This window comes from Myotis davidii, unplaced genomic scaffold, assembly GCF_000327345.1.
Source record: "Myotis davidii unplaced genomic scaffold, ASM32734v1 scaffold458, whole genome shotgun sequence".
Lineage (NCBI taxonomy): Eukaryota > Metazoa > Chordata > Mammalia > Chiroptera > Vespertilionidae > Myotis > Myotis davidii.
Genome location: NW_006289819.1, coordinates 1,909,744 through 1,919,452, shown reverse-complemented (window position 1 = coordinate 1,919,452; position 9,709 = coordinate 1,909,744). Strand labels below are relative to the sequence as shown.

Here is a 9,709-nt window from a genome sequence, read left to right as displayed (position 1 = left end):
TCTCTAGGGCAGTGGTCGTCAACCCGCGGCTTGCGAGCCACATGCGGCTCTTTGGCCCCTTGAGTGTGGCCCTTCAACAAAATACCACGTGCGGGCGCGCATGTACAGTGCGATTAAAACTTCCATGGCTCATGCGCAGAAGTCGGTTTTCGGAAAGTAGATAGAGGAAACAAGTACACAAGACTAGTGTGGGTGGGAGAGTTGGAAGGGGTCGACCTCAGCAAACATACCTCAATCAGATTGAGGACGTTTTTAGCAAAGGCCTGCTTAGGAGTATCCTAATTAAGTTAATAACAATGTACCAACTTATATAGTTTAAGTTTAAAAAATTTGGCTCTCAAAAGAAATTTCAATCGTTGTACTGTTGATATTTGGCTCTGTTGACTAATGAGTGTTCCGACCACTGGCCTAATCAGTCATCTGTGACTGACGCTATACTTTCTGTTCGGAAGACAAAACAGGCTGGGCGCTTAACGTGTTAAGCAATGGAATTATTTCAGTGAAGTCCAGGATATAAAGCCAATACTGCTTAGATTGAAGAGTAGATGGGTGGGGGACAATTATGTGGGAATGAGAGTCTGCATGCTCAACTTTTTGGTAGCCTTTAGGCATCTCTTGGAATTCCTAGTGTGTTCAAACTAAACAGTTTGAACACACTCGGTATAACATAAGCATAACAATTTGTTAAATTTTATGAGTTTTCAGAGTGTTGTAATTAGAATTGTAACACTAAAAAAAAAAGTTTCATTTACTTTGGAGCATCTGATAAATAACTCTTCTCTATTTTTCAGATTCTCTTTGTGGCCAGATGGGTTTGTATGGACAGGCTTGTCCATCTGTAACTTCATTAAGGTGAGTGCTCCTCTTTTTCTTTATTGGAGCATGTAACATTTTACTTGGGAGATATTTTTACTTACAGCAATATTTGTGGTAATGGGATTTGGATCTTTTTTCTACTTGGTGAATTTACATATGTTCTTATACATGAAATAACATAATTTTACACTTTGTCATTTCTTTTTAAAAAAAACTAATCTCTTGTTTGAATTGGAAAATACAGAGTAAATATTGGTTGCCTTTGTAGAAGATTATTAAATGAGATGATGCTAATTTTAATTTTAACCTCTCTCTAAAGGAGGATGTAAACATGTTACCTAGGTAAACATGTTACCTAAAATAAAATAGAACTTAGGAACTAAGTTATATACAACCCAGCGGTTTTAGATTTTTTGAAGTTGCTAAATCCTTTACAAGTTAAATGTATGTGAAATCCAATGAATAAAACAGATAAATGTAGGACTTTTCTGCTTGCTTAGGTTACCATTTTCTGTCCTCACATTTATCCCCGAGGGGTTGCTGCAGTTCCCAGAGTACAGATTGATAAGATAACCTAAATCTAGTCTGTTCGTTGAAATTTTTCAGACTAGAATATGAAGTGTTGATGGCAACACTTACCAGTTACGTGTAGTATTGCAGGTAGTAGTACCATTTATTCATTCAGCATGTTGAGCACCTAATATTTTGTCAGACACTATTCTAAATGTTGGGCTACAGAAGTGAACATAGCAGATAAAAATGCTATAATCATGGTGCTCACATTCTGGTGAAGGGACAATTAATGAGCAAGATAAATAAGAAGTATATGTTAGTGACAGGGTTAAGGCGAAAATAAAATAGAGAAGAGGAATAGGAAATACAGTTTTGTTGTTGTTGTTTTCTTTGTTTAAGATAGGGTAGCTATGGAAAGCTTTACTGAAAAGTGACATTTGAATGAAGTCCTGAAAGAGAGATGGAATGAGTTGTATCTTGGATATATGGAAAATGCGCATTTCAGGTAGAGGGAATTCAGGAAGTGCCAAGGCAGGAGACTTACTTGTCTTGTATGTTGGAGGTCACTGTGGCTGGAACAGAGTGGTGAAGAGAGCTAAAATTGCCTAGCTTTGGAGGGCAGAGGAGAGAGAGGAAGGATACAAAATTGTTAGAGCCATGAATGTGAAGCCAAGGAATCCTTAGGCTGGAAAGAAATTCTGGTTGTCTAGAATTCCACAAAAGAAAAATGAAGTTGCCTTCATAGTGTTTACACACTTGAGTTTTCAACAGACCAAGGCTGGCTATTCTTTTACCTAAGTAAAAAACTTTACTCCATGGCGTAATGGTATATCTTTCCCTGAGAATGCATCTTCCAGCTTATAATGGAAACAGATGGAGGGTTGCTTTTCTACTTTGCTAACCCCTGCCACCTTCCCTCCTTCCCTCCATGCTACCAAACAAGGGATACCTGTGTAATTCTGAAAAGAACTTTTTAAAAAGAGTATTATCTTTTTTAAAATTTCCAAAGCTGCTATAGAACTGATTTGACTTAATGGTTTTTAATGAGTATGATGGGAAAAGTCATTTTACTCTTTTTTGGGACTATTTAAGACTTTGGATATGGTCATATCAGGATATTTTACAGACTTTCACCTTCCACTGATTAGACTTCCCTATAGATATTTCAGTTGTGGGATATGCTGATACAAACATATTAAAGTCACTGACTGAGATTTTAAATCCCTTTATTTGAATATTTATGTTTAGGTTAAGCTTATATGACATTGGGTGAGGAATAATATATATCTAACTTTTTTGCTTGATAGAATTATAGAATTGGAAGGGATGATGAAAAAGAAGAGATACCATGAATTATTTTGTAATTTGCTCACTGTAATTCTTTGCACAATATTCTAGAATTAAAATTTTTTGTGGATATAGTTATAAATGCACTAGTATTTAATTAATAAACTGAGAAGCTCCATGACATCTGAGTTGGCTTATTTTTAGCCCTAGCCAGTTTGGCTCAGTGGATAGAGTGTCGGACTGTGGACCAGGGGTTCCTGTGTTCGATTCGGGTCAAGGGCACGTATCTTGGTCAGGCTCCTCCCTTGCCCGAGCCTTGATCTGAGTGTGTGCAGAAGGCAACCAATCGATGTGTTTCTCTCACATCAATATTTCTCGGTCTTTCCCTCTGCTTTCCACTCTCTCTAAAAATCAATGGGAAAATATCCTTGGGTGAGGATTAAAAAAATAAAAATTAAATACATACATCTTTTATTTCTGTAATATTTTATAAAGTCCATTTATGAACCAGAGAAAACCATTGTTTGTCATTGGTTTTTCTAACTGGAAGCCAGCGTTGGTTTGATATATGAAAAAGAAGAAAAGAATGACTAGTTTCTGGTAGTGATGGGGGACACTGGATTGTTTAAAACCACAATCAATTTTAGTCTACCTTTCCAGAGAGTCTTCCTCAAACCAGAAACATCTTTCTAGAAATAGAGCCAGAACTCATAAGTCTCCTATATATACTGCTGCTATATCTAGGAAGTGGCTAGCCTTAAGACAAAAAACATCTGAGTTGGTGGAGAAGAACTGAATATGTGGCTGAGAAAGAGGAAATTGGTAGGCAGGTAGGGGTTTGTAGGCATAGGTAAGAATGGGAATAGACAACTTATGTGTAAGCGAAGATAGGAGGTGGAACGAAAATGTGTGACATTTAAAAGATTTGTTGGGGGCCCTGGCCGGTTGCGCCCCCCCTCCTTCCCCCTATCTCCTGTCCCCTTCTACTCTATCTAAAAACAATGGGAAAAGATCCTTGAGTAAGGATTAAAAAATATTAAAAATATTTGTTGGGTAGGAGAGGCTAGTTAATGGATTAAAATTCTTCTTTCTCCTTTAGATATTTCGGGTAAACAAATTAAATATTGTTTGCTATGAATGATATTGGATCCTTGTTTAATCTGACTGTGTTAGTAGTCTACCTTTCCAGAGAGTCTTCCTCAAACCAGAAACATCTTTCTAGAAATAGAGCCAGAACTCATAAGTCTCCTATATATACTGCTGCTATATCTAGGAAGTGGCTAGCCTTAAGACAAAAAACATCTGAGTTGGTGGAGAAGAACTGAATATGTGGCTGAGAAAGAGGAAATTGGTAGGCAGGTAGGGGTTTGTAGGCATAGGTAAGAATGGGAATAGACAACTTATGTGTAAGCGAAGATAGGAGGTGGAACGAAAATGTGTGACATTTAAAAGATTTGTTGGGGGCCCTGGCCGGTTGCGGGTTGTGGGTTTGATTCCTGGTCAAGGGCATGCCCCTGGGTTTCAGGTTTGTTCCCAGCCCTGTGGGGGTCATGTGGGAGGCAAACTGTGTTAGGATTATTTTTTAAATTACATTATTGTATTTTATGATTAAAAGATATACAATGGAATATTACTCAGATATAAAAAAGAATGAAATTTTACCATTTTCGACAGCATGGATGGGTTGACCTAGAGGGTATTGTGCTAAGTGAAGTAAAGGGAGCTAGGGGGAATAACTTAATAACTTGTTCCATCAAACTACTAAGGAATATAGTACAAAAAGATATTTTCTCAGATCTATTTTGCTGCTAGTGTTTATGCAGAATACTTGTATGATGCCAAAAAAATCCCTAATTTTATAAATCACTAGAGGTCTGGTGCATGAATTCGTGCACAGGTGGGGTCTGGCTGGCCCGCCCTGATTGGGGCTAATGGGGCTGGGCCCGCCCCCTAGTCAAACTCCTGGTTGAACTCCCGGTCGAGGGGACAATTTGCATATTAGCCTTTTATTATATAGGATGTGAAATTATATTAAAATTTATATAGGATTCACAAGTAGGCCTTTTAATTAGAATCAACTACATTCATATCCTGAGTTTAAATAATGTTTGGATAGCGAATACTGGATCATCTATAGCTATTCATTTCCTGAGTTTTGGAGAACAAGAGTGAGAGTTCAGATAATGATGGATACAGTTTCTATCAAACAGTAGAATCTTAAAAAATTTAGCAGAATCTGTTTGGTTCCTGAGTTTGCATAAGATAGGTTTGAATCCTGAGGTATACCTGTGTTTTTATTTCAAAGTACAGATTCAGTAAGAGCAAAAGCTTACTTAAAAAACAAAACAAAACAAGAAAAACAACCAAAAGCTTTCCTTGAACATTTGCTTTATTTAGGCAAGTATACACATATCTATAATAATAAAAGTGTAATATGCTAATTAGACCGGACATCCTTCTGGGGTGCTGGAGCAGCAAGGGAATCCCAGGTCTCCTGGGTGCCAGAGGGAAGCAGGTGCTGGCAGCTGGGGTAAGGAAGGCCTACTCTTGCACGAATTTTGTGCATCAGGCCTCTAGTATGTTTATAACATACTTCTTTCACATGTTATAGCAATAGACTATTTTTCATAATTTGGTTTGATCAAAGCAAAATAAAATTTGATGACTTTGGGGACTTGTTAAAATGGGGACTTTTCTGTATTTCTAAACTGGCTAACATGTATTAGAGGATTTATTTTATGGTTCATATGTGTATGTAGCCTGGGATACTGGCTTATCAGTAGCACTTTAAGTAGTTTCTGGTGACATACAACCCCCCCCCCCCATGAGATTTCTTCCTCTTGTTATCTTTTTCTATTTTCACCCCTTTTTCACACTCATTTTTTTTTCTTTTTTGTTATGCTTCTTCTTTAAAGATGCCTTTTATTATTAACCCAGTGTATCTGTTTAGAATATGCTAGGGAACATGGATATTTTAGCGCCAGAGAAAGCTCATGTGTTATATTAGTGTCCCAGATGAATTTCCTGTTCATCTGTTTCCTCCTGTTGATACTGATGACCCTGCAATTTAGAACAACCAGAAGAGGGTAGATTTGTTTTAAGGCTTCTTGCCTTGTTTTTAGTAGCAGGGTTTGGTATTAATAAGGCAGCTCTGGTATATAGCCTTAGAATCAGATAGATACGGGTTCATATCTCTGCCACATATTACTCATATGATTTTGGACAAGTTACTCCACTTTTACTAATTTTGCTGTTAAAGGATTGTTAATGCTTATCTGACTGGTCTGTTAGGATTCATGGGACTAAGTATGTACATAAGGCATCTAGCATATTTTTTCTCTTTACCAGTTTGCAATAGTAGAAAGCAAAAAGAATCGTCATTTTTAGAATAAAAGAGGACAGATTTTATATTCTTTGCTTCAACTCAAGAACATGTGAGAAGAGGATTTCTTTTCCCCCTTTTTTCTATTTTTTCTTTTACCCTAAATTCTTAGATTCTTGAGTATCAGTAATGTCCAGGTTTGTAACTGGCCTTCAGGCTAAGGGTGTTGCTGACATTTAATATTATATGTTTATTTTTATAATTTTATGCTCTTAGGTCTGCCCCACACAGGAACAGAAATAGCTTTTACATTGTCATTGCTATCTTTTATCATTTTTATCAAACTTTTTTGGAGTTGATAAAATCTGTTTTCATATTTAGTTTTGGCATGTTCCGATTAAATCAAGGTTAATGAGAAAATCTCTTAATTTTGACCACTATAGAAACTTTTTCTAAAATGTACTTTGAACTTTTCTGGCTTATCTTCTAAAGTTTTGCTGTCTAATACGGTAGCCACTAACCTCATGCATCTACTTAAATTTAAATTAATTAAAAGTGAATACAAGTTTAAATCGGTTCCTCAGTCACACTAGCCACATTTTAGGTGCTTAGTAGCCACATATGCTAGTGACTATCTTATTGAATAGCACACAAACATTTCTGTAATTGCAGAATGTTCTGTTGGATACTGCTGGTTTAGCTCACTCTAAATGTAATTTAATCTTTCATCTAATGCCTTAGGGCTTCCATTTCTGAACATCAGGTATTGAAGAGTACCATTGACTGAAGGACATTATAAAAGTTACTTTTGTTACTAAATATTGGCCTTGATAGCATTTAAGGTGCTCTTCTAGACCAGGCATTATTTAAGCATTTTAAAGTATATTAATTAAATCCCACCAACAACTCTATAAGGTCGGTAGAATTATTATTCTTGTTTCACAAACTAGGAAACTGAAGTAAAGTTAAGCAACCCAAGGACATGCATTATATTAAGGGACAGAATTGAGATTTATACATAGATCTTATTTTAGTGCCCATGCTCCTAATTACTAAATTTTGCCTCTTGGTTATAAGTATTTGTTACAATTTGAGGCTTTTTCTTAAATGAGTGATACCATAAAATATTCCACTTAATTGATCATACCATAAAAAATAAGTGCAAAAGGAAAGATCAATGCAGGAGACTGGAATAAATAATATAAAACTAGTAGCTTAATTTTGAAATACATGTATAAGATTTTAAAAAATCTTGTTATGAAAGGTAGTTCTATTATGGGGATGTGGTGGAGAAATTACATTTGTCATGAATTCATATATGTAGGTAAAAATACTATCACGTAATAGGGAATAAGAATCATCACTGAATATACGGGTAAAGTAAAAGAAGAATCAAATATAAAATCTCCACCTATCAATGGTGCATATAGTATAAAATATGAAAAATAAAAAAGTTACATGATTTCATTTAGTAAGCTGATTTTAGTTAAGCTTTGTTTGGTTGCAAGTAAAGGAAATCAGCACTAAATATATCAAATGAAAAAGAAAAACAAAAAATTTGTGTGGAGAATATTGGGGTATTTCACAAAACCCAGGGATAGCTGGATCTCTTGAGGGAACAGAACTTAGGTTCTTAGGAACCTAGGAAGTATACTTGCATCTCTGTTGCTTCTCACTGAATTTAACTTATTTCTTCATTTCTATAAACCAACTTTCTTTTTTTTTGTTTGTTAATCCTCACCTGGGTATTTTTTTCCATTAATTTTTACAGAGTATGGAAGAGAGGGAGAGAGGAAAGGGGGAGGGGAGAGAGAAACATTGACTGGTTAGGCCCCTGCATGGGCCCCAACTGGGGCTGGGGATTGAACTGGTAACCCAGGTATGTGCTCTTGACCGGGAATCGAACCCGTGACCTTCCGGTGCTGGGTGGTCCAGCACACTAACCATTTAGCACAGCGGCCAGGGCTCTACAAACCAACTTCTGGCATATGGCCATACAGTAACTCTCAAGTTCATAGTTTCTTCATTCAGAAGGTCAGCCCAAACAGTTCAGTCCTAATTCTAAATTCCTGAGGGAGAAAATTCAGGTGAACAACTTGGGTCAGGTATCAGCCCTGGTTTAAATCCTTTAATTTGCTTTCAGGGCAGTGAAAATACTCTGTATGGTATCATAGTGGCCGGTAAGTTTGTCCAAGCCTGTAGAATGTGCACCACCAAGAGTGAACCTAATGAAACTATGGGCTGTGAGTGACAATGATGTGCAGTGGTGGTTCGTCACTTGTAGCAAACATACCATTCTGGGTGGGGAGTTGATCATGTGGGAGGCTGTGCATGTGCAGGGGCAGGGAGCATGTAGTATATGGGAAAACATCTGTACTTTCTGCCCAATGTTGCTGTGAACCTAAAATTGCTCTGAAAGAGTCTTTTAAAATAGAGTTTTAAAAATTAAAGTAGATATGACATAAAAAAATCCTTTAATTTGTTGTAGTAATAGTGCAGGCATGTTATAAATACAACTTTCAGGACCCTAGGGATGGAGACCACTGAGAAAGGACATGGTAAACTAGGCAAAACACTACACAAAGTATCTGATACAAACAGCATGTGTCCAGTGTTGGGTTAGAAGTATTCAGTTTTAAGAGAGGGCGTTTTTAGAGTTCAAAACCCTTTTCTTATAGTCATGTGGGTAATGAATTTGAGACTTGATTTCAACCTTCAAAGCAAAACAGTATCCTGTGGATTTGAAATGAACTCCTGCTTTAATATTATTCAGTTTGACAGACGCATATTGAATACTTAAGTGCTCAGTAGTATTCAAGATTCTCATAAAAGCAACAACAACAACATAAAAAGGAAAGCAAAAGATTATTCTGCTTTGTTCTAGTTCATACGTGAGATCCTGAAGAATAGGTGCCATGACAGGTCTCTATTGAAGATCTATGGTGCTGGATAGAGATTTTAAGCATAGGAACTCACTTTCTCACAGTTACGCTAATGTTCTTGCTCCCTACCCAGTCACATATTTATGGAGTTTGAAAAGTGACATATTAGCAATATATAGTAGAAAAGTACAATCCCCCCCTATGGAAAAGATGAGGCTATTTGGGTAAGTAGAAGCCAAGAAAAAAATAGTGCTTCTTAATATATTTAAAAGTAGGTCTGTAGATCAAGAAATAGAAAATCAAGAAGAGAAGCCCACATAGGATAATGAAAGGAAAACAGGAGTGGAAGCCATAATAAAATGGGGTTAATCATTCATGCTTTACCTTACAGTATAAATGTAGTTATTTTTGTTTTGCCATCAAGAAGAAAGCAATGTGGCTTAAACCAAATTCGTGAAGAAAGATTATTATTGCTTTTCAAATTGATTTTTAGACATTCTAAAAAGTATGAAATGGTCTCTCATTGTGGTTTTAATTTGCATTTCCTTATTGACTAATGATGCTGAACATCATTAGTTTATAGGCTATTTCTTTCACCAGGTGGGGGAAGTTTTCTGTCATTATTTCTTCATTTGTTTATGGGCTACTTGTATGTCTCTTCATATTGTTTGCACATTTTGAAACTTGGTACTTTGTCTTCTTATGATTGCATTATAAGAGTTCTTTAGATATTTGGGATGTAAATTTTTTACTAGAGCAGTTTTCAGTTTTGATAATATCCAACTTTTCAATTTTTTCTTTTTCTTTTTTTAAATATATTTTTTATTGATTAAGATATTACATATGTGTCCTTGTCCCCACGTTACTCTCTACCCCCCCCCTCCCCCCG

The 9,709-nt window shown here is 36.3% G+C and overlaps 1 protein-coding gene across 3 annotated transcripts in view; it reads left to right on the top strand.

The window, feature by feature from the left end:
* FOXJ3 (forkhead box J3) overlaps positions 1–9,709 on the top strand; it is a 134,097-nt gene that overhangs the window by 27,164 nt on the left and 97,224 nt on the right. For 2 of the 3 annotated variants that reach the window (XM_006762576.2, XM_006762577.2), the window contains exon 2: positions 792–852. In XM_006762576.2, the coding sequence (XP_006762639.1) occupies positions 792–852 (61 nt within the window). Of the gene's footprint in view, positions 1–789; positions 853–9,709 lie in introns of those variants that run through there. The other variant, XM_015563174.1, reaches the window with a different exon arrangement.